We start from the raw sequence: 24,273 nt of genomic DNA, 5'->3' as shown, positions 1-24,273 counted from the left end.
TCTAAGTTACATATTTTTGAATAGCCTGTGCTGTGACCATAACAAAATGATGCCCTCTGTGGAGTCATCATGATCTATATACAAACCTGCTATTTCTCACTGACAAGAGAAACTCACTTTAGAATACTTCACCATACATGGCTAACATCTTTATGTGTGTGCACACCATAGACTGTATAAAAAAGAGGTGCACACACTCAACCATAGACATATAGACACGTCTTACCTGGAGAAGAAGTGAGCGGGAAAGGGGCAGAATCTTCTTCCGACAGCAGGTGGAGCTGTGAGGGGAAGGACTAGAGAAATACAGGACACTTCCACAATAATAGTACGAAACAACGATATTAAAATAATATCAGATCATTAGATGAACGTAGAAAAAAAAACGTAGTCTGAGATTAAACATAAATTGCGGACATTCTAGCTTCAATGTCTAAATGCACTCACCGCCAGGGATGCTAGTGGTTATGCTAGTGGTTAGCTTTCGTTAGCGAAGAGTTCAGGCTCCTAGCCAGAAGCGACCTCTGGTGTCACAGCAAGCTAACGCTGCTAGATACACAGTTATTATATTAACATACTCTTAACTCTGCTTATCAGCCGTTTTTAGACGAGTATTAACAACATACACCTCTTACATTAGGTTAATTATTACATTACTGTGTTAAAAGATGGTGTAGCCTACTTATTATTGATCATGCTAGTTCATCTCGGGTTGGTGAGTGCAGGGTCTTCCCTCAAAGCTACGACGTTTTTACACTTTCACATATTACAAAAAAGTAGGCCTATTTATTTATATATTTTTTTTTCAAACTAATGGATGATCCATTAGTTAAATAATATATTAACAGTAGCTTTAAAAAAGCTTAACGTTACGTGTATAGGGTAGCCTATCCTGAAAACTTTGTACTGTCACGGCATTACATCAACTCACCGAAGAGATTATCTTATCTTTATCTTGTTTTCGTTAAGAACTAAAATTGTTTGTTTGTAGCAGTGCAAACATTAGCAAGGCCGCTAAGAAAAACGGGACTTACATTGAAATGGGTTACGTACATCTAGTGGTCAGGAGGGGAACTGCACTTTACCCTATTAACCCCAATGGCCTACCCAATTAAGAAAACATATCATAATACACTGTTATCAAATAATTAAATTGATAATAATACTTATTATGAGCCGTCCTGTACAAATCATACTCACACAGACGAAGTGTGTTTGTGTTCAAACCCCTCCCATCAGTGGAGGACAACGGGTGACACGGTGCACAGCTGTGGGCCGAGCTGAGAGCGCGCGGGTGCAGACAGGGCGCACACACTCACTCACTCACTCTCACACACACACATACATGCACACACACACTCACACAACACATCCATCCATACAACCAGACGGACACACACTGTATGATCCTCCCTGCGCTCAGAGGACATGGAGTAAATGTAAGCGCACTACTCTCCCATATGGACTGAACGCAGCGACCGCAGCTTTTTGGATTTTGGATTTCCCTTTGCTCAACTTCACGCCGTATAGAGAAAATGTGGAGATACACGAACTTGTTCGCCTGCCTGCTGGTTCTGTGTAAGGATGCGTCTGCACAGAGCAAGGTAGGACCAGATCAGACAAGTTATAATGTCTTTATTCTGCAGGAGTTTTACGCACGGCTGCCTTGCAGTAACCACTGTTTTTACGCGTTGTTGTGTTGTGTCAGATCCTGTCCAGCTTTGCTCAGCCTCACCTCTCACCTGCACCACGGTGCCTCAGCTTCAGACAAATTAAGTGTGTGTTGGCCGGTGAACTGCATTTCCCCTCCTGCATGGTCACACCTTTAAATTTTCAGTCTAAAGGCAGCAGACGGTTTGGGTTCTGTGTCATTTTTTATAAGTCGAGTTAATCTTCCCAATGAGGGCTTCTGGGCTTCTGCGTGACATGCGTTAACAATAGGTTTGTGTAATGATAGGTCCGGTGTGTGCAGACATGATGCCAGCAGAGTGTGGGAGAGATGGCACTCAGTGGGGTAACAGTAATATGCCCTTGTTTGTGCAGCTGCTGGACTCCAGTAACCCCTCACTCTCCCTCAGCCTGACCCATGCAGCTCTACACAAACACACACACACTGTACACACAGATCGCCCGGAGATAAAATGCATGTACAGTTCACATTAAACATGAAGACCAGTGTGTGTGTGTGTGTGTGTGAGTGTTAGAAACAGTCTGGTTTGGATACAGTCAGGCCAAATCTGCAGAAATGTGAGTCAGTGAAGAGCAACAACAGAGTAACAGCAGTGATAGAAACAGCATGGTGCATTATAGGAGCAGGAAGGGTCTTTGTAGGAAGCTATTACCCCACATATCCATCTCATCTTAATGCTGCAGCTCCAGTGTTTGTCCTTTTCCTCTGTCTTTTCCACTGTCAGCATGACAGTGTCCTTATGCACAAAGCTTCACAAAGATATGGTTTTCTCAGTTTGGTGTGAAAGACCTTGATTGCAGAAACGTTATGCCATGTAGTGCACATCTACAATAGTCAAAGAAGTTGTCAGGAGGATTGTGCTTCTATGCATGAGTGGACACCAACAAAGTGCATTACTAGAGTGCAGTGCATTTTTCCCAGTATGAGTCGTTCACTTGAGTATTTTTCTTGGACACCTGACTACACTGTATTTCTATATATTACTACTTTAGAGTTTTATTTTTGAAAATACTACCTTTTCTCTGACTCAAGTGATGGAGCTGCAGGATTTGTCCACCCCTGGTTAGTTTATAGTTGTGGTAGCAATAATAGGTGTTGTAAGTTTTATTACAAGTAACAGTAGCAACACTGGGAGCACTGTTTACTGGTAGTTTGATACACTGCTGTGTGTAATTTTCTACTGTGTCCTGTTGTGTTTGCTTGCACTTATGTTCTATCAAGCTTAAATTGTGCCTGGGCAAAAGATTGCAGATGGAAAATGTACAATTGTTACTCCTTGAATACTTTATTTATCCCAGGAGAGGTATAAAAATGTCATAGTTGCTGATAAAAGTTAAAGAAAAAAAGCCGAAAACAAAATGAGTGTGAATGGAAAGTTATAAATACACAAGTAGCAGAACTAAATATTATTTTATAAAACTTTTTTGGAAAATTATGATTGTTGTGGGAAGTGCATACTCAGAAGTGGTTTGACCAATATACATTTTTAACTTCAGATTTTAGCACACATTTAAAATGAAAAATATGTGTATGAAATGTACCCTTGATTGTATATCTAAGGACTAAGGATGTAGTTAATTCACTGTTTCTTTACATGAGCACATCTTGTCTCTTCTCACAGCACCAACCTCTTGTCTCTTGGCTACATTCAAGGCCCAGCCAGTCTGGTAACACTGGCATTAATGGGAGATAAAGCCTGCTTAGAGCGGCATGTAGGGCACAGAGGATGGCGTGGGAAATAGTGCAGGCAACTGCCTCTTGCTTGTTTTGGTTGTTTGGTTGTAAACAAACCCAAGGACAACTGGCACAAGGTCAGAGGGATGGAGACAGTGGGATGCTCAGTTTGCCCCAGTGAAATATTGAGGAGCATGACACTCAGACTAAACATGTGCTCACTTACAGGTGGAGCCGAACACCACACTGTATAATACACGATACGTTGTCATGCCAGTTAGACTCTATTTAATAAGACATGTCACATGGGGCCTGATGAAGTGTCAACATCATCAGGCTGCAGAGAGTTCGCTCTCTGTGTTTGTGGTTAAAACAAAGCTGGAAGCTGATGGAAAAGAGTGGGACTGATACTCAGGCAATGACCTGAGGAAAACCTTTTTTTTTTTTTGGTGTCAGTGTGAACGGGTCAAGATTTGCCATTAGCCCAGGTGTGCAGACTGTCACATGACGGGGGGTTTTGGACAGGTCTGCCTCTGTTTGGCTTTGGTGCAGAATAGTGAACAGTACGGTCTTGTATTCTAGGCCAAATCTACAAAAAAAAAAAAAAATACAACATGGATCCTCAGAGAAGTAACTCTAACCCCTTTTTGTCTGAGACTTTCGTGTCTTCTCCGATCCGTTGATCCTCGGGAGAGAGATTTATGATCCCAGATAAGTATTAAATATAGCCTGCTTCTGTCTAGTGTATGTGCTGGTTCCTTGTATGGCCTCTGTGAAACCTCTCAGACATGTTCTCCCCTGTGGACCTTGGACCTCCTGCAAATCTGGACCTCTGTGTCCTGCTCTGTATTCTGCCATTAAATGTAGGAGTGAGTAAATGCATGACAGACTAAAGGTTATTCATTTAAAAGCTCGATTTCAAACGCCCTCGTACATAAACCGTGTGCTCACTCATTTACAGGCACAGTTCAAACAGTAAGACTCCCAACCCAGGATATCTGGGAATTACATTCATATTAGACAACCATGTCTAACTAATCTAACAATTAAGGAAGATTTGGGGAAATTTGTAATAATGCAGCGAGGAAATGCATCCTCCTTTCCCTGAAGGATCCACCCGTTGGACCCTTTGTGACCCAACCTATCCCAAAAATATTGAGCTCAGTTCAACAGATAATTATATATATATATAAAAAAGTAAAATGTTGTTATAGTTGCTAGCTGACAGTAACCGTACAACCCAACGATAACTGTCTGTGGACACAGTTTATGTCTTGTGCTGAGCAGCAGCAACAGCAGTCTCTGCAGGCACAAAGTGTAGTTACAGGACGATGGAGTTATAAATTAAAGTTTGAGTCGGAGCGGTTAAGGGTGGTGGGAGCAACGCATCCCTGGAATCGAGCAGCTCATGTGCAGAAAACAAAATATGTCATAAACACAAAAACTTAATCTCAGTACAAACCAATCTGACCCATCTAAACCCACAGTGGCTGTGTGCTAAAATGTACATGCTATAGGAACTGGCCTCTCTGCCATCATGACGTCCAGACTGAGAATACCTGAGCTTGTTTCTTCTTACAACAAGCAGGTGGTGGTTAGTGAGATCAAATGTGCAAGAACAAGTGCTTAAAGCTTGAAAATGAAAGTCGAGCGGTTATCCTGATCAGGCTACAAGTCAGTGAACCATCAAAATGATGTTCAAAGAAATTATTTTAAGATTCAATAATGTTGTTTTAGGATCGAAGATTAATCTCACTCTTATAATAATATGGTAAATATGATATTATATCCTTCCACATCTGGGCACATTCTGACTGTTATCCTCTCCTATTGGCTGACAGCTGGAAGATTTTCTGTGTGCGTCAGAGTTGGCCCAGATGTAAAAGTCACATCTGACAATCCTGTTGAACAAGAGCCAGGTTTGGGCCATGGAGCTGGGCGCATGTTGCCCAAATATGTCATGATATCATACTTTATGAAATTTATCACAACTTTAACCAAAACTGTACTGTAGTGGAAAACTAGTAGTGACAGCAGCCAGCCCATCTCTTCTCCCCCAGAGAGAAGAGGATAACTGATACACAGCAGAGCTTGTTTTTTTTTGCTTAATAAGGTGTGGACAAAGACACGTGCAATTAATAATGACAATATAAATACAATTCAAATGATGAATGGATTTTTGTTAATGCTCAGTAACGATCAGCCAGATATTCACTCCAGTCTAAACTACCTCACTAATTGATCCTGAACAGAGGCTGTGAGCTGTCTGAGGGACTAAAAAGAAAGATGGTCTGTTTCTGGTCCCAATGGTTCACCTGGTGGATCACCTGTCATTTGGGATTAGTCAATTCTCTTTCTCCTCATTCTTTCTGGGTTTTTTTTCTGTCTTCTGTCTCTTCTAAGTTTCTTTTCTGAGTTTTTTTTTTTAAGTAAATCCAACTTAAGACTTTGATTTATGTGTTTGGTGATGTTGTCAGTTATAAAATCAAGATTTAATTGCAGCCATATATTAGGTTTTGACCTAGTATTTTCTTTTGTCTCGTTCTCTTTCTTTTAAAAAAATTGCCAATAAATTGTTGTCTAATGTCGTGCAGTAACTTTTCCACAGCTTTTCCATAAACATCTGTTGTATCAAATCATCTGGGGGGGGAAACACTGGCAGCATCTTTCATTCCACTCATGTTTCAAGTCTCCAGACGCACTAACAGTCAGAGAAGTGTCTTTTTGTGCTCATGAATAGATTATTATTGTACTTGGCTGTTACTATGGAGCCATATAAACAGTTCCAGCGTATCTGTTTGAACAGATTTTCTCCCTCCGAGGCAGATAATGATTTGATCTCTGGGGGAGAAATCACAAGTGGAAATGTGTGACGACTGTATTCATGCCACTGTGGCTGGTGAGAAGCTTGTTTAGTGGGATCAGAAAAGGCATGAATCCTCATTTTTGTGTCATTGTGTGCCGCAGAGAGAGCGAGAGGTTCGCAGCATAAACAGAGGCAGCAGGAATGTGGATGTGTACCCCCAAAAGCAGCAAGTGCTTGATACACTTTGTGTTCAGCCAATTAACATCCCCGCGCTAATGCCAGTGTTTTTGTTTCAAATCAGAGCCCCCAGCCCTGTGGCTCATCTCCAGGCCGAAGGCTGCGGTGAAATTCCCCCCTTTGTACCAAGTTAATCTTTACAGTGGCGCAGTAAGACTGTTTATCATAAGCACTGCCAATTAGATTTTTAGAAGAAAAAGAAAATGAGGAGGACTCTTTCGACTGGAATGTGGATCCTGCTTCCTTTTTGTCTTGAGTGCCCTTGACAGGAGATGATGTGGATTTTAAAGGGATAGTCTGTCCTTTAAAATCACTAACATCACAAGCTCGATGGGCTTAAGCCTGATTAGAGCTGGTATTCACGGTGCCTTTTGGTGCATTTGTGGGAAAATAGTTCAAAAAGCAAAAAGAGCGGGGGGGGGGGGGGGGCGGAATCAGCTGCAGGTCATAACAAGAGTCGTAGCTCTATTGTTTGTGTTCGAAGACAGTTGGAAAACGCAGCCTTGCCACAGGAGACCTGCGCTGCCTGCCCCCCGTTCACCATACTGTTGTCCCAGTGATTACCAGCTGGAAGCACTGAAAGGAGAGGATATCCTTGTTTATATGGAGCTGGCTGCACATACGGCAGGCTGCTGCTGCTGCTGCTGCTGCTGCTGCTGCTGCTGCTGCTGCTGCTACTGGAACCACCGAGACTAACAAATTAACAAATGCAGCAACCAGTGTGCAGTTTGTGTTTTTAGGATTTCAGAGCGCAACTGGGTTTTCACCTCATCACTGTCAGTGTGCGTTAGCTGTTAAAGGCCGCGGCAGTTGATCTCATTGAGCTCTCTGCAGTGTGCAGGCTCTTTCCCTTCTATCGTGCAGACATGAGTTCATGTTTGAGCCGCGTCTTTTTGACCTGAAACTTGACTGCACTTGAGAGGTCAAAGACGAAGACTCAAAGCTCAAAGCATGCGTTAAATACCCTCTACTCTTAATTATTAGCACTCGTAATTGTGTTGCCTGTTCTCATGCTGGTAGGTCAGCCTGGCATGAGATGCTGGACAGTTGGTTAAGCAAGCCGGCATATATGATTTGACAGGGGGGAGGGATCAGCTGCTCTGATTGGCAGAATGATGCAGATCTTTCTTGATGCGTTGCTGCTCTTTCTCCTGCAACTAAACGTGAAGAACAAAAGTAAATCTGACTGGAATTTCCCTGACTTCTCCATCTTAAAGCAACTTAAGCTGATGTTGCTATGCAGCAGTCAGTGTCGGGCTGGGGCTGAACAATGCAGCCCAGCGGGGCTGTAGCCATGGCCCCCGCTAAAGAAGTCTAATCTGCTAATCCACCCTGTTTTCATGTGGCTGTAGCATTTGTCAACCTGCTGCCTTTTCGCTTGACATGGGTCAGGATTGATCCGGCTCTGCACACGGGAGTCCTACCCTGTATCAGACCCCCTTCCAGTATGTCTCCAGTAATGGAGGGAGAGAGCACACACCCCCTCCACCCCTCCCATCACTCAGCCCGCATTCCTCCACTAATGAGCCCCCACCACCTCCCCCCTTACCTTCGTTAAGCCTGGTGTTGCGCTGCCAAAAGACAAAATCCAAAATTGTGTTAAAACTATAACGAGGTGCAGCCGTTAAGTGATACAACACTAACACTAACAGGACGGATCCAGAAAGCTATGATGCTAATTACCTTCTTCATTCTTTGGGCCTGCCATGGTCCAGCACTGTAAATTGTTGTGCATGCAAATCGCTCTTATATTGTCATTTAGCACGCATTTCACATAAACTTGAGGTATGTCACAGCAGAGATTTAAAAACGCGAATGGTTATTGAAGCTGAAATATCATGGCTTTTGGTTCATAGCGTGAGTCAGTTTATAAATTCTACATTTTCATAATGTAACTTAAAACATCTTACTTTTAAAGTTTCATATTTTGGGGTATAAATGCTCATTTTTTTAAAGTCAAGGTTTTCCAAACTCCACGGGCCAAGTTTGTAATGCTAGCTTTATGCTGTAAATTTGCAGCCTCCAGGCCAAAGATGAGATACTGTAACACCAATGACATCATTGTAACATTGTCATGGTTGTTTTCTCCTCCAGAGCCTCAGATGACCATATAAAAATGTTTTACATGCTGATTCGTTCTCCCCATTAAAATTAAATTGACCTATGTGCAAATTTGAGTTCTTCTGCAACTCTAGTCAATATCACCAACATTCACCATATTGGTTTTCAGCCCACTGTAGTGACTGCTGTACAGTGGACTACTGTATCTCAATGATGAAGATCTAAGACCAGGTTTTATGAGACGGTGGCATGTCCCATCCTGATTCAGGTTATGTCTTCACTTCCTTTATTTTTGTGTCTCACCTTTCCTGTCATTTCAGATTTCCTCTTCCTGCCATCATGTGTTTCCCACTCCTGTGATTGTTACACCTCAGTCTCATTGTCTTCCCCTCTCAGTGTATCTAATGTGCAAGCTCCCTGTTTCTTTTTATATTGATCCTACAAAAACTCTGTCTCTGATTGCTGCTTCTGAGTCGAGCACCCTGCATCCTCAGTTTTGGGATTGTGTGTCCAAATCTGTGTATTTTCACCTATGTGTCTATAAACCAATTAAAACAGGTACAACGATACCTGGTTTCAACTTTGTGTAGATTTGATGGTTCAAATCATGTCTTGTTGCATATCATCTCTACATTTTCTGTCAGTCTCTGTAGAAAACAAATGATCAAACAAGCAAAAAAAAAAAACAGCCAGTGTCAGTCTGGCTGTCAGCTGTGGTTTGACTAATTTGTTGATACTATAATTACAGAGTGCAAAGTTTTAATAAATCTGCTATTTCACAAACACATGATGTTTCTCAGTCGGTTTTTATTGGGAATCATGAAACTGACATAAACACCGCTGTGCGGGTGGTGATAACGCCCTTGTTCTTTCTTTTAATGCAAACAGTACTTTGCATATGTGAGCAATTCCAGTCCATTAACGGTTACAATCCAGCTCCTGAGGCTGAGTGAGAGCTGGACCAGCTGCGCTGCCATGATCACAACTGAATTTTGCCTCAGATGATTGTTTTTAGAGAAAAAGAGGACATCTTCTTTCTATTAGACAAGATTCCTTGCATCCCTTCTTTTGTATTTAGAGAGAGGAGCTGGATGCAGGGAGCTGTTCAGTGTGAAGATACATTGGTCTCGTAAAATGTTGTTTGGCCGACCATGAAGCAGATTCTAACTTTATTGGGCAATTTTCATTTTGTGCAAATCTGACCAAGTGTTTCTGCTGTCCATGTTTATTTAACCCAATTATGTAGGAAGTTAAAGCTAGACCGTCACCGTGTGTGTGTTTGCAAAGTGTGTCTCTGCTGTGTTTGTGTGACAGGCCCGATTCTAATCTCAAAACTCAGATGATAAAACCTCTGGATACTGGAATTAGTCTCTCTATCCACATGTTCTTGTACTTTTCCTCCTTGCACACTCTGCCCAGTGTAGATTTTTGTGTCCAGTTGTGTCACCTCTAAAGTTTGTTTTGCTTTCAGTGTGAAATGTTACTCAGATTACAGTCCAGCTGTTGTCAAACCAATTTACAAATCTGTCCTATGAACCGTTAATCTCTTAAACAAGCCACTGCTTCCTTGTGAAATAAGGATTCTTATCAACATAGTAGAGAAATCCTCAGTTTGCCAGATCACCACCTGAACATCTGAACAACAGTGCAGTTAATCTGTGTAGTCGAATTCCTAAGTGAGAGCTATCTCCACTGTACGCCAGCGTGCACTTGCCTCACATTGGAGCTGGGTGGAATGTCTGCTCGGCCTGCCGCACTTTGGCTTTCCTGTTTATTAAGTAAGCCATGAACATGGTCAGCCAAAGCTCTGTCATCATATATGGCAGCCAAAGGGCAGCTGGTGATGTGATGCAGGACTCTTATGAATTATGTTTTTCTCAGAGGGTTTCCTCTCTGAGTCACACAGGCTGGTGTTCAAAAAGAGTGGAAGCATGTGGTTATTATTCGGGATTACTTTCCTTCCCCTGCTTTTGTTCCCCTACAACACAAATGGATTTATTATTCATAGAAGTCCAGCAGAGATTAGACTAATGGAATAGATGGAGCTGGAGGAACTCACACACCGCACACAGTACACCTTCATATTTACTCAACCCCACAATTTCAGGTCACTAGATATGCAGGTGTGATGCTTAAATTCCTGCACATAAGTGTTGCTTATGTTAAACTCCTGTTCCCTCCCTGCAGATCTTCGGGGAGACTGAGCCCGTCCGGATGACGTCAGAGGGCTCAGACTGCCGCTGTAAGTGCATCATGCGCCCACTGAGCAAGGACGCCTGCCAGCGTCTGCGGAGCGGCAGCGTTCGCGTGGAGGATTTCTACACGGTGGAGACGGTCAGCTCTGGATCCGACTGCAAGTGCTCGTGCACGGCGCCGCCGTCCTCCCTCAACCCCTGTGAGAACGAGTGGAAGATGGAGAAGCTGAAGAAACAGGCTCCTGAGTTACTGAAGGTGAGGAGATGATGGTGTTTTGTTTTGTTTCTCCTGCACATTTCCTGTATCTACTGTATACATTGTATGTTTTTTTGTTCTACTCCTTAATATGCTGTTTTATTTTTTTTATGTGCTAATAAAGAAAGAAAGAAAGAAAGAAAGAAAGAAAGAAAGAAAGAAAGAAAGATGCTTAAAGACACCATGAGCAGAAAGTTGAATGTGACCCAAATGACAAATGAGTTTCTGTCTGTGGGAAAATGATGAGATGTCTTTCTGTTGCTTTAAAATTTGGCCACTATGAGTTATCAAAGAAATGTTTTCCGATAGCAACTCACCCTAGTCTGAATACACTGCTACTTGGAGGCCGTATTATAACCTTTTGTATTTTTAAGACAACAATCCAGCAGCAGATAACACACCTACGAATAGCTTCTTTAAAGTAATAATTTGTACGATACAATCAATTCAGAAAAAATATCTGTTGATTTATTGATGTTATTTCTTAGAAAGACTCAGTAGCAGCTCCTAGAAGTAAAAATGTTTGTTAGACATCAGAACAAAGGGTTTCAGCCATAAAAATGCACTTTCACTGCACTTAGAGCCTTATCAGACAGACTTCATCTTAGCTGTATGCCCTCAGTATCTTTTGTGAGCACGTCAGTAGACGTGAGCACATACCTGAACCACACATCCATTCTTGCACAGGCAGCAGGAGCACAGTGTGTACCATATGAAACCATTAGGCAGTTCCAGATGTTTGATCTGAGTGCACTTTAACCTATAGATCAACCCAATGCATCTCTTGAGGAAATGATTGCATTAAAGGAGAGAGCTAAAGTAATGAAGATGGAGCCAGTCCGAGGATGTCAATAGTGGTAAATCGATCAATTAGTTGGGAGGTCACTCAGGATATTAGTGCAGTAAAACGGAGGCACATAAAGCTGTCAGGGGACAGATTCAGGAGATGGTAAATGACTCTGGTTCTTTTCCTTTTATGGCGTGAATGAATGACCAGCTCCAATCTATGGTGGACCTCCTCGAGGGAACGCTTTACAGCATGGACCTGATAAAAGTCCACTCCTACATCAACAAAGTGATGTCGCAGATGAACACCCTTGAAGAGGTAGGCAAAGAAACACACACAGAGAGACTTTGTAAAATAATTATTCACAAAGGGTTGTTTTTCATTTGAATCATTATAACGATCACTTATCTTGCAGACAATCAAGACGAACCTTACACGGGAGAATGAGTTTGTGAGGGACAGCATGATGAGCCTCACCAACCAGTTTAAGAGATATGAGAACTACTCCAACATCATGATGAGCATCAAGAAGGAGATCTCCAGCCTCAGTCTGCAGCTGCTCCAGAAAGACAAAGCACAGGTCAGAGAACAGGATAATTGTAATAATTATAGAGGACGGCTGTAGTGGCCGAGTACTCATCTTTCACTCAGCCGCTGTTCTTATTACTTTTGTCCAGGGTCCTGATTCATTGCCTCCATAGATCTTTGGTTCCTGTCTTACTACTTTTTCTCAGAAGACAGCTGTTGAAATCTCGTGTAACCAATATCTGTATATTGACAATGAATCAAAAATACCACTTATTTGAGACACAGGTCATCTGCTTTGATAAATCTAAATAAACTATCACCAGCTCAGCAGAAGATTAAGAGGCTATGTATATTGGATGTGAAATATTCTGTCTAATTTTAGTTCATTTAATGGAGACAGTGTAATTTAACAAGGCATGAAACTAATGTGCTGCACAAAGCAACACTTTGTTGTAAAGGAATTTATGTCTGGAGTTAATTTGATTTCAGCTGGTGATGTGTCCCAGACTGGACAGCTCTTAAAAGAAAATCTTGTCCAAATTTAGATCAATGATGGGATGTTTTGAAGTTGTTACTGCAACACATTCTCTAGATCCTCTGTTACTGTGTTACCTTTATCTATATCTATAACCATCTGCCTTACGGTATGTTGATATTTGTCCAGTATATCTGGAGAGAGACTCTTGATACATGTATATGCTGATTTGAGAGACCAAAGATGAAGAAAACTCTCAGAACTAAGTGTATATAATTGTTTCTACTCAGTATGTGAATGTGACGCTATTGTACAGGCTGTACAATATGAATCGATTAGTGAGTCTGAACTCAGACACTGACAGCGGAAAGATGGTACAGAGTTTCACTTTATTAGTTTAGAAAACCCTAGTGGCAGCAGGTGTAGATGCAGCTAGAGGTCCATCGCAACATGTGGAAGAAAAACATGGCGACACTCTTGTATGGCGATATTTTGTATTTGTCATGAATCATCAGTAAAAATTATAGATGACCAAAAGCTAATATTGTAAACAGTGCTACTAGTGTTGGGCCGATATACAACCTAAGATAAATGCCCTCATACAGTCCAAATAAAGAACATACAAGTCAATATTACCCAGTCTCCTAACATTGTGTACTCTGAACATTCATTTTGCAGGACACTAATGATGAGAAAGCCAAGGCGACTGTGAAACTACCCAACAAAAAGCCTCCTGCAGCCAAACCGCCCCCAAAACCAGCCAAAGAAAAGGTCGTAAAGCCCAAGAAAGAGGTCATTAAGCCCGGGAAGCCGGTCAAACCCGACCCCACGTCCAAAGCCAAGGTGATTGGCCACCAGCCCGGTGTGGTGAGGGGCATCACATACTACAAGGCTGCCAAGACCAGTGACGACCACAGAGAAGGTGAGAGTTTCCAGCAGTGACCACGACACTCCGCGTCCCGTCCCAGCACGGTGGTGTGTTCATGGAAAGCCATCCTCTCGGAGCTAAAAAAAACACTGCGCTCACACTTTAGCTGAGTTTGCACTCCCATCTGTGTGCGATCATCTGTGTGCGATCCCCTGTGGGTGCTGAAAATGATCCAAATTAGTTTCTTTGCTGGACCAGGATCAGCCGCCAGCTACGGCTTTGCTCCTCTTTCAAACGCTGAGAAGATCTTTAGTAGCTGGATTTAGTTTCCAATAAAGAACATAATGAAGGTTTCCTGAGAATGTTGTTTTACACAAGTGTGAGATAAGGGCTGGGATTGTGTGGCTAATTTTACACAGAAGTGTAAGGCAATAAAATAGGGGATCCGTGGCTATCTGACACATGAGATCCCCTCAATAAGAGATTTACCCCCACTGTTGTTTTAAGCAAAGCGGTCCCAGTCAGCGTAGGATTGGACTGCTGGTGCACATTCAGCGAGCAGGAAATCCAAACCTTTTATCGACAAAATACATGGAGCTGATGGAATGCCGTGTGAATGGGGCGCCGCCACATCCATGACATGCCTCAGCTTCACCGCTCGCAACAATGAGAGGGGACCCTCACCGGTGCAGAGAAAACATTTCCCGACTCCTTCCAATCCTCTTTAAGTCTAGTTGAATGAATAGGTATGCTGCGTTTGCACAGGGCACACGCACATCATGCTGTCAGGCCGCATGTTCTACCATGTACGTGAACCTCAGGCAAATCCAGAGACCGCCGTCACATCACTGGAGCCGGGTGTTGCCGCATTTCCATAATCACTGGCAAAGAGCATGGGTGCAGGAACGATCGTGTATTCATCCTGGAAAGGTGGACGGATGCACCTTTCATGCTCCCTGAAATGTCTCTTCAGCTTTAGTTACAGTGACACACTTTTTAGCAGGTGCAATTCTCAGTGGAGTTGGAGTTCGGAGACACCTTGTCAGAAGCACCTGCTGCACTCACTTTTACCAGCCTACAAAGCTGAATGAGAAACCATGTGGCTGGTACAACTCAAGAGAATTAACCTCATAATATCAAGTCTTAACTTAGACTGAAATAGAGAAGAAACTGTTTTACAAGAATTCACAATAAAAATGTCAGGTGAAACGTCGGTTATGTCTGAACCTTTGTATTAAAAAGTCTAGTTTTACATCGCGGCTATAAGTGTGCGACTTCAGGCGGTTAGTGATGAACTGAATAGTGCGTCTCATCCCTGGGTGGATGGAGACACTCGGATCATTGATTGTGTGTTTGATATAATGATGAAAAGAACGTGGTAGGAGCGCACACCAGAATTGAAGAGGAGCTGACAGCCGGAACAAAAACAGTGAAGGAAGAAAAAAAAAAGTACACCCTGAGGAAGACCTATGTGAGGTCGAAACGTCGGTCCTTTTTTAATAAATTATATATATTTTTTCTACATCAAGGCTATGAGTTGAGCGACTGCTTTTTTCTTCCTTCACTGATATAATGATGAAAAAAAATTATATGGTTTCATGTCTTGGAAATCTTTGCAGAGGTTCTCATAAAGTTTTAAACATTGCACAATAAAAAATTATATTTTACAATGATAAAAGTGAGTGTAAAATTGTCCCTGACATGGACTTTTAAAAACTACTGAAATATCTTGATCACCATGTCTAAATAAAGGGGCATTTTATCCGTAAAGTAATAAAATAACTAAAGTGATACAAGATGTGTCCCATCTGCTTTAGTAAACACAGATGGCTATCAGGTCTGTTAATTGGCTGATGTGTTCTTTCATGTGCTACCCTCAGAGTCATTAGCTTCACTCAACCTGAGATAAAAGGACTGTGATGGATTCACTCTTTTAGCGTGGATCAGTTACATTTCCTGCCAGGTACCACATTAAACATCTAATCGTCTTGTCTTCTTTAAGCCTCCTACCGTTAATTGTAAAAAATCTTATCCAAATATTGTTCCCGCTCCAGCCTTCATCAGGTCCATGTGTTCAGAGTACGCGTGTCAGGAAGATCCAAGCTGCTTATGTAGCAATGCTGTGATCTCATCACATCTGTGAGGCAGCACAGGATGGAGGAGGATGAGGACCAGAAGGAGAACAGCCTGTCTGCTTTTTTCTAAAGAAACAAAGTGATTACTGAAGCATGAAACTAGAAAACAAGATGCAAGATTTATTCCATTTTGGGTTTTAATGGAAATTTGTAAATTTTTTCTCCAACACATGATGTCAACACAGTGTAACTGAACGCCATCCAAAACCTTTAGAACATGCATTTAAACCATCATAAGATGCTTACGTGTAATTTAAATGAATGAGATGTGACATGTAATTCAGACACATCTAAAGGTAAAACAGCTTACCTGTTCAAAATCTAGATTTAACCCCTTCATGTCTGTGAAAAGGGTGGAGATGAATAGTCTCTTCTCAAAAGCCCTGATGATATTGCACCTGAATATTTACGTGCAAAGTGCTAGAGGTTACAAATGCAAGACAGAGACCCTTCATGCACCTAAAGAAATGTCCGAAGAAGACACAGTTTTGAGCTGTTTTGTTCTTATTATATAGTTGTTAGAACAATGCTCCACATAGTTTAATTATAAAGCATCTGAGAAATTACCAAAGCCCGAGAAATGCATACAGCCAGGATGTCTGTGACTTCTGTGATGTCACAACAAAGCAGTCAGGCGCCTCTCCTCTGATTGGCTTACTGGCTTTGTTGTTGTTGTAGAGCTCCGGAGAGAGGAGATGCAAACTACATCATGGTTGGCTGGTTTTTGGTTGTTCAAAATACATCAAATTTATAACACTTCAAATAAAACAGAAGAGGAAGTAATATGGGACCATTCAGTCTCGGTGTTATTGAGTTATTGACAACTTTCTGTTATACTTTTCACTAAACTTTTCTTTAACTTTTAATTAAAGGACACTGAGTTCTTACCACTCTCTCTCTTGACATGATACACTATCTTGTTTAATTGCAGTGTTTCTTAAAAGGCTTGTGCTGCGTCGGTGAACTCTGCAGAGGAAGCAGAGCAAGCAGGGTTAAACAGTTTAGAGAGAGGAGAGAGGAAGTCGGTCGTCTTTGTGTGCTGCATTGCTAATGTGGCGTCTTTGATGTGGACTTCTGGAGCTCGGCAGACTGTAAGAAGTCTCATAACATCTGTCAGCGAGCCACATATTACTACTGCTGCATCATCCTGCTCTAATGTGACCAACGCCAACAAGAACAACAAGTAGCTTGTTTATAAACAGTAATCATTGTCACCACTATCCTGCCTTCTTTGGCCTTGTGTCATATTTTCAATGAAAACTATCTGCTGGTCTGACTTTACACCAAACTTCCTCCCTCCCTCCCAGATCACCCCGCCAAAGCGTACGCAGTCCACCACGTCACCGAGAGCCGGTCTGAGGACGGAGCTGAAATGGTCCTGGATACCGTGAAGGCCACCATGGCCGAGCCCACCGCAGCACCCACCACCACAGCCACCACCACCGCCCAAACTACCACCACCACAGCTACAACCACCACTGCGTCCACTACCGTCACCACGCAGAGCACGCCGGCGTCCGAAAGGCCGGCTCCGACCATAGTGCTGGTGCTGGACAACTCCAACAACAACAGCCGGCCCTCTCTGCACAGAGCCGGTACGTCCTAACACCCCCCCACCACCACCCCCCCTCTCTCTCTGTGCTGCAGTGACAGAGGACAAAAGAGTGTGTGGGGGTCACCCAAATCAAGAACTGTACAAGTGTGAAATCGATTTTAAGTGAAACCACATCAGTGCCAAGTCGCTCTCTCCTGCCGGTGTGCTGAATGTTAAACGCTCTGCTTGGTTTTTGTTTTTCAGGGAAGATCCTGAACTGTGAGGGGACTCTTGCGTCCATCGAGTTGCCGGAGAAACAACATAGTTACGGGCGAAACGAGGGCGCCTGGATGAAGGACCCGCTGGCTAAAGACTCCAAGATCTACGTCACTAACTACTACTATGGCAACAACTTGGTGGAGTTCCGTAACCTGGACAATTTCAAACAAGGTGCGCTTCTTCTTTTTTTTCTTATGATAGGCTACTTCATCTGCCAAGAACCAGTGGTCACCATGGATTTGATTTGATTACACTGATTGCACCTAGGTGCTACACTGCACTGTGGACTCCTTCTGGGCCTGGGGTCTTAAAGGGATAGTTCAACATTTTGGCAAATTGGCCCATTGTCATAATCCCTGTAGTCATAGCAGTAGGTTTGTTACCTTTAATTGTCGGTGCAAGCAGCCGCGATCTGCTCAGAGCTACGCTACGGAGGCTCATGGGATTTCTTGGTTTCCCTCATCAAACTCATCAAATACACAATCCAACAACTCCAAAACGCTCTCGTGGACAAGTTGTGACCTGCACATTCAGCCCGCTATGAGATAATAACGAGACAGAGTTGTTTTCGAGGCAAATTCAGAGACTGCTTGCTGAAAAACTGCTCCCGACGGGAACACGCATCAGCGGTTTTGCATGAATTAACCTCGAAAATAAATCTGTCTCGTAACGTTCAGTTATTATCTCATAGCGTGTTGAATGTGCAGGTCACAACTTGTCCACAAGAGCGTTTTGGAGTTGTTGGATTGTGTATTTGATGACGGCTCGGGTCCGCCGTTCTAGAAATAGCTTGCACCAATTAAAGGTAACGAACCTACTGCTATGACCATATGGATATGGCAATGGGCCAGTTTGCCAAAATGTTGAACTATCCCTTTAAGGCCTGTACATACTCCACAAGAACAGAGAAATCTGTTCTCTCCTCCATGGCTGCAAGAAAAGAATGATGTTATTATTTTCTTGCAGCTTGATGTTGACACATCATCTGGACAGAACTTATTTCTTGTATGGTGTTCAACAGCTGTTGTGTGATTGGTCAGGAATTTGAAGTTTGGTACTTGAGTTTCTCGTAAAGTATGAAATGTGTCCTGGTCAGAACTATCTTTGTTCTTGTTCTTGCCACATTGAGAAAACGAACAAATGTCTCTGTTCTTGCAGAGTATTTACAGGCCCTCGTGGAGTTTCCATGTTCCCCCTGTGCCAGCATGGCTTCCCTCTGGATACTCCCCCCCACAGTGCAAAAACTGTTTGCTAGAGGGTGTTAATGTGAGCACTGTTTGTCTTTTGTTTGTCAGTCCTGGTACTTCGGTTGCACTATTCTGTTTTTATCTACAAATCAAATTTGTATAGCATGTTTTAAAAAAACAACCATAGTTGACCAAAAGTGCTGTACATGCCTGATCAGATAATGCAATTAAAACAGTTTGGACATGGACAAATACACATTAATGCTCCATGTCCATACACAAACATCAATGATCGAATGATGATGATAACATTGGTCAGGGTTCAGTATCTTGCCTGAGGACAGTCAAACCAACAAACTTTTAAACAATTCTGCATAATCAAATTAAAATTCTCAGAAGAAATGAAATTTGGCCCCTGTGACCACCTTCATTCTGCTTGGCTTTGTAGATTGATTTGCATTCATAACAAACACTTACTTATGAAGTGCAAATGACCATATAACTTCATCCAGTCCACTTAAATCAACACCCTTAGGTGACAAACTCAACCTCATCAAACCCTTTACCTGTGCTTGACTGTACCCCGGGGGTGATAAAGTCAATGTGTGCTGTCCCAGGACTCCATGTTCACAGTGATATGACTCTTAACCTGAAACTAAAAGAGTATTTCATTGCCATTAAAAACATTTTCATTGGGTTAATAATTGGTTTCATTTCAGAGTTCACAGAATGAGACTTATCTATCTTTGAGAATCTAACTCCAAACACCATCACTGTCCCAGGATATTGGCCTAACTGTGGGATCAGCCTGTTTTAATCGATAACCGTGTTTTCTCTCTGATAACGTTGTTGACACTGATTCATGCTAATGATCCAGTGAGCTCAGCGAGACTGATGAGATGTGTGGAATGCAGGTCTCGGTCGTTTCATGGCTCCGGTGGGTGGGAAACTCATCTCCTTGCACATCCAGATCTACTGAGGAATAGGATTACACCCGCTAAGAGAGTTAAGATGATCTCCCCACGTAGGACTTGGCTTGTTGATCTAGATGTGTTTAGACAACGGGCTTTCTTACATGTGAGGCGTCCTGCGGTGCGGGGAGCTCACAGCTGTGTGCGAATGACTGGGTATCTTGGTGAGTGGCGGTGATGCCTGCTGTTCCCTGACGTGCTTTCCTTTCAACTGGGCACAGTGGAGAGGGATTAAGAGTGTGGGCTGGCCGAAGAGATGGGGATGGTGGGGATGGTGGTGGTGTGTGTTGGGGGGCGGGTTCTGTTGCTCGTTGTTTTTGTCCTTCACTTGGCTTTTCATTTATTATCATTATCTAAATCAGACTTCCTGAGGTTAGGAGGTTAGGAAAGCAGATAGGATGTGATTAGAAAATGACACCTACAGTCCACCACGTGTTTGTTCAGGAGCTAACTGCTAAACAAACTGTGTCACTGTCATGTGAAGCCAGTGTGTACACAGTCTGGCATTGTGAAAACACTGTCATTGGCTCCGCGAGGGCCATAATGTTAGTATAGCATGCACACAGTTGAATGTATCCAACCCATAATGAGTAAAGGACAATGTATACAGCAGCGCCACAGCACTGCATAGTGGTTCATAACATAACAAGCAGCTCACTGCGTATCATCCTGTCTATTGCATAACCGTCTGTCGGATAATTAATCACACATTCACACATTCATCACTTTTATTACAAGTTAAATCTGTCAGTTCGGCTCCTCAAGACTGACTTGCAGCTGCTGAGGCAAATCTGAAGGAATCACAAGTTTCTCAGGCCTGAACATTTCAATTTTTATTATGTCGTGAAGTGTCAATAGCGGGAGAGGGAATGCAATGTTAAAAGAGATTAAAGCAATTTTTCCAAAATGTTATGTTGTAACTTGTGTCTGAACATTTTTTTACTTTACATTTCCTTCAGTTGTCTCGTTCTGTAATTCAAGTGGGGACAATGTTGCAGTTATTGTCTGATTTTGCAGGTTTTGACACATGTAAGTCAAAATGTCGAGAATAAAGTTGAAATACAATGTCGAGAGTGAATTCAAAATGTCTGGTCCATCAAATTAGGGGTGGAGTGCAACTGACAATTGCACACATCCTTGGGGTGTAACGGTAAGAGTAGGTTTCTGAAGTTATGCAACTCAACTGCATACTTAATTGACATCATGTGTTTTCAAACTTTCACATTTCAACTTTATCCACGACATTTCGACTTTATTCTCGAAGTGCATAATGAAAAAGATTATTTTTTCCTCTCTTTTTTTTTCAAGAGTGACCTTAATACTCTTCTGGGTTAATGCATGTTCCTGAACTGCATGATAAATACGTATCGCTAAATTAACGTTCCTCTTTGTCCTAGGTCGCTGGAGCAACCTTTTCAAACTGCCTTACAACTGGATAGGAACAGGCCATGTGGTTTATAATGGAGCCTTCTACTACAACAGAGCCTTCACCAAGAACATCATCAAGTACGATCTCAGGATGCGATACGTGGCGGCCTGGACGCTGCTGCACGACGTGGTTTACGAGGACACCACCCCCTGGAAGTGGAGGGGCCACTCGGACATTGACTTTGCGGTGGACGAAAGCGGCCTGTGGGTGATCTACCCCTCCATGGACTACGATTACAATCAGCAAGAGATGATTGTCATCAGTAAGCTGGATCCTGGAGACCTGTCCTTGAAAAAGGAAACAACCTGGAGGACTGGTCTCAAGAGGAACTCGTACGGAAACTGTTTCATCATCTGTGGCGTCTTGTACGCCGTCAATGTGTACAACCAGAAAGAAGGTGAGGTGAACTATGCTTACGACACCCACACCAACACTGAAGCCATCCCACGTCTGCCCTTCACCAACGAGTACTCCTTCACCACCCAGATCGACTACAACCCCAAGGAGAAGGTTTTGTACGCCTGGGACAACGGCCATCAGATGACATATCGAGTAAACTTTGTCGACCAGTGAGCACAGCTAGTTTGTGCTACAGATAAGCTCACAACAGGCCTGCCAGTTACGGCGCCTATATAGGAGGACGATGCTCAGTATTTGACAGCCTAGAAGCAGGCATATTGGACTAAACAGGACAAAGGATGAATCTACACCAGCCTTCCAGTACCAATGCATGCTATCCAAACACCTGACCTCACAGTGTACCAAACATACACGCCTCAAATATGTATTGGGATGTGTTTGTACAGTTTGTCAATAGAATGGGACAGCAGACAGTGGAAATAATCAAACAGGTTGAGTTAAAGCTGAGAGGTAGCGCACAGATTTCTTTATATTTTTGTTTATGAAATGTCAGCAGGCTGGCTTACAAGCAGAAAGATGATGAGTTTAAAGTAGACCCGTCACACGTCGGTCTCTTGAGGGACACTTCGATACTTTGGGTTTTAGATTCATCAACCTGTCGGAGTAGATGTTGGTAGTTTCTGAGGCCTGGAAGCCCAAATTCTGGCAGTGGTATGAGCAGCAGCCGAGACTTTGAATCAGGCAGAAACCCAAATCCCAAATTTTTAGTGTTAGCATCCCTTTGATTAATCATTTCACGTTAGTCTCTCTCATTATAATACATATATGGCTACTTGTAAAATGGAAGTTGTTATGGTTGCTGGAGTGATTTCACCTGATCACACACACACACAAAGACAGGAAATTCTATGTGTATTGAATAAGTCATGCTGGCTGAACATTTAATGCATTTACACACGCAACAATTTTGCATCCAATTTCTTTAAAACCATTTTTGACAGGGGAAAAAAGTATTTGGCCATGTGAGTATTGTAGTTAAAGCAGACCTGATAAAATAGGCTTGAGCTCAGTATTGTTAATATTGCAATAATATGGAGGAGTGCAATCTTTTATCTTTCATGACACAAAAAACAGTGCATTGCAATATTTGGACTGGACTTTTCCCAAATGGGAAATTATAGATTTTGTTTTGCCTATACACTACATAGTATCCTTTGGAAAGACTTTGGAAATTATATTCCATGTTGGCGAGCAGGATTTGAGTGTGTCTGTCTGAACTCAGAGCTTTGTTTTTTCAGCTATGAGATTTTTTTTTTTAAAGCTATGTATATTCAGCCACGGTTTTGACACTTTGTTTACACTTTTAAGCTTTAAGATAATTGGCCTAACTGGCTAACACAGTGGATAATGTAGAGAGGCTAGACTTAGCAACATTTAGCAACATTCATTGGGTTTCAAACTGCTTTTTATTTGGCTCCGCTCACTGGCATTTAACTCAACCAAGGAGATTATTTCTTCTGAGAAGTGTTTGTCGAACTAAACTATAGCTGTTGTTTCACTTGCCCATCTACTCCATCCTATCACCAAGCACTTTGACCATGAACCTGCTTTGTTTATTATTCCGGCCGCCTGATGCTTCCTGTCTCTTTACCATAGATATTGTTTTGAGGGATGTGTTGAATATAATATGAACTATGAAAAAAAAAAATTAACAAAAAAATAAATAAAAAACAATGTACACAGGTTTCTAAGCTTACAACTTATATTTACATGAATTCATTTGACGATTAATATCATATGTTTCGTCAAAGTTCCATCTTGTTAAATTTCTGTTGTTGTATAAAAGTATGCAGCTTTTTGCCATTGTTAATAACATTTGTATAACCACTACATTTGTTGTAATTATTGTGTATTTGAACATTTTCACCTCAATGCAAATCAAAAGGGAGAGTTTGGGAAGTGGGGCTGTTTGAGGTCGTCATGCATAGTCGGTGTTCCTGCAATAGATCAGAGCACGCCACCCCTGTGCAAGGCAACTAGGCGTTTAAAAAGTTTCTAAAACGTGTCTTTCTTGGTGGCCCTGTGCACAAAAACACATAGCTCTGTGAGTCTGCTGTCGCTCCTGGTTGGGTTTCCTTACAAGGAGCAGACCGAGCAGGATCTACTGAAGGTAATGTACCAACTTTGCATGACGACCACACACACAACCCCATGTTTAAATAAAAACCCAAACTATCCCACAAACCATCAATGTTTTTATTTCTGAAAGTGACAGACAGATCTGCGTGAGGCACATAGTGGCGATGGTAAGCCTTAAGACACACTATTCATGTTTCACAACAGCATTGGGAATTGTTGTTAAGTTTCTAAAAGGCATGCCGTTTGCAATAAAGGATTTTGGTCAACTGCAACGTGTTTATACTTAAACAATCATGTCATGAAATGTAACACAACACTTGAAACTGTGTGTCTGTGCTATGAAATAATATTTCCATAATAAAAGTCTGTCCCCTAAGTCAGTGTGGTGACCCAGTAAATGCCGTGGGATAGCAGAGCCGGCCTTGCCCGCCTCCTGTTGAAGGGATGATGACCAGTGACTCAGTTCTCCTGATTTCTCTATAAAAGCGCTCGTGGGCTGTGTTTAGTTGCGGGGTAGAGGTCGCCCTGCTCTGCTTGATCTCAGTCCCAAAAATACCCTGGAAGAAGCAGCTCTGGGTCAGGGTAATTCGGACACGGCTGTCTGATTTCTTGGCCGGGTATTTGAGAATCTTCAAATTAAGCTCCGAGTCATGCAACTCTTT

The 24,273-nt window shown here is 42.4% G+C and overlaps 1 protein-coding gene across 1 annotated transcript; it reads left to right on the top strand.

Moving 5' to 3' along the window:
- Positions 1–1,237: 1,237 nt before the first annotated feature.
- olfml2a (olfactomedin-like 2A) lies at positions 1,238–23,989 on the top strand. The gene is made up of 8 exons (XM_085786327.1): positions 1,238–1,604; positions 10,656–10,919; positions 11,917–12,024; positions 12,122–12,286; positions 13,388–13,631; positions 17,020–17,307; positions 17,511–17,696; positions 21,081–23,989. The coding sequence occupies exons 1-8, from the start codon at positions 1,536–1,538 to the stop codon at positions 21,683–21,685; spliced, it is 1,929 nt and encodes a 642-aa protein (XP_085642453.1). The 5' UTR covers positions 1,238–1,535; the 3' UTR covers positions 21,686–23,989.
- The last annotated feature ends 284 nt before the right edge of the window (positions 23,990–24,273 follow it).

The sequence above is a fragment of the Trachurus japonicus genome, chromosome 9 (genome assembly GCF_045865225.1).
Source record: "Trachurus japonicus isolate A0001 chromosome 9, Traja_1.0".
NCBI lineage: Eukaryota > Metazoa > Chordata > Actinopteri > Carangiformes > Carangidae > Trachurus > Trachurus japonicus.
The sequence above is the reverse complement of the archived record's forward strand: the minus strand, read 5'-3'. Positions and strand labels throughout refer to the sequence as shown.

Excerpts from the sequence above, each read along its gene's own strand:
- olfml2a (XM_085786327.1), top strand. The coding sequence starts at position 1,536 with ATGTGGAGATACACGAACTTGTTCGCCTGCCTGCTGGTTCTGTGTAAG. Across the intron at positions 12,287-13,387 it reads TCCAGAAAGACAAAGCACAG|GACACTAATGATGAGAAAGC; the intron begins GTCAGAGAACAG and ends TTCATTTTGCAG. Across the intron at positions 17,308-17,510 it reads GCCCTCTCTGCACAGAGCCG|GGAAGATCCTGAACTGTGAG; the intron begins GTACGTCCTAAC and ends TTTGTTTTTCAG.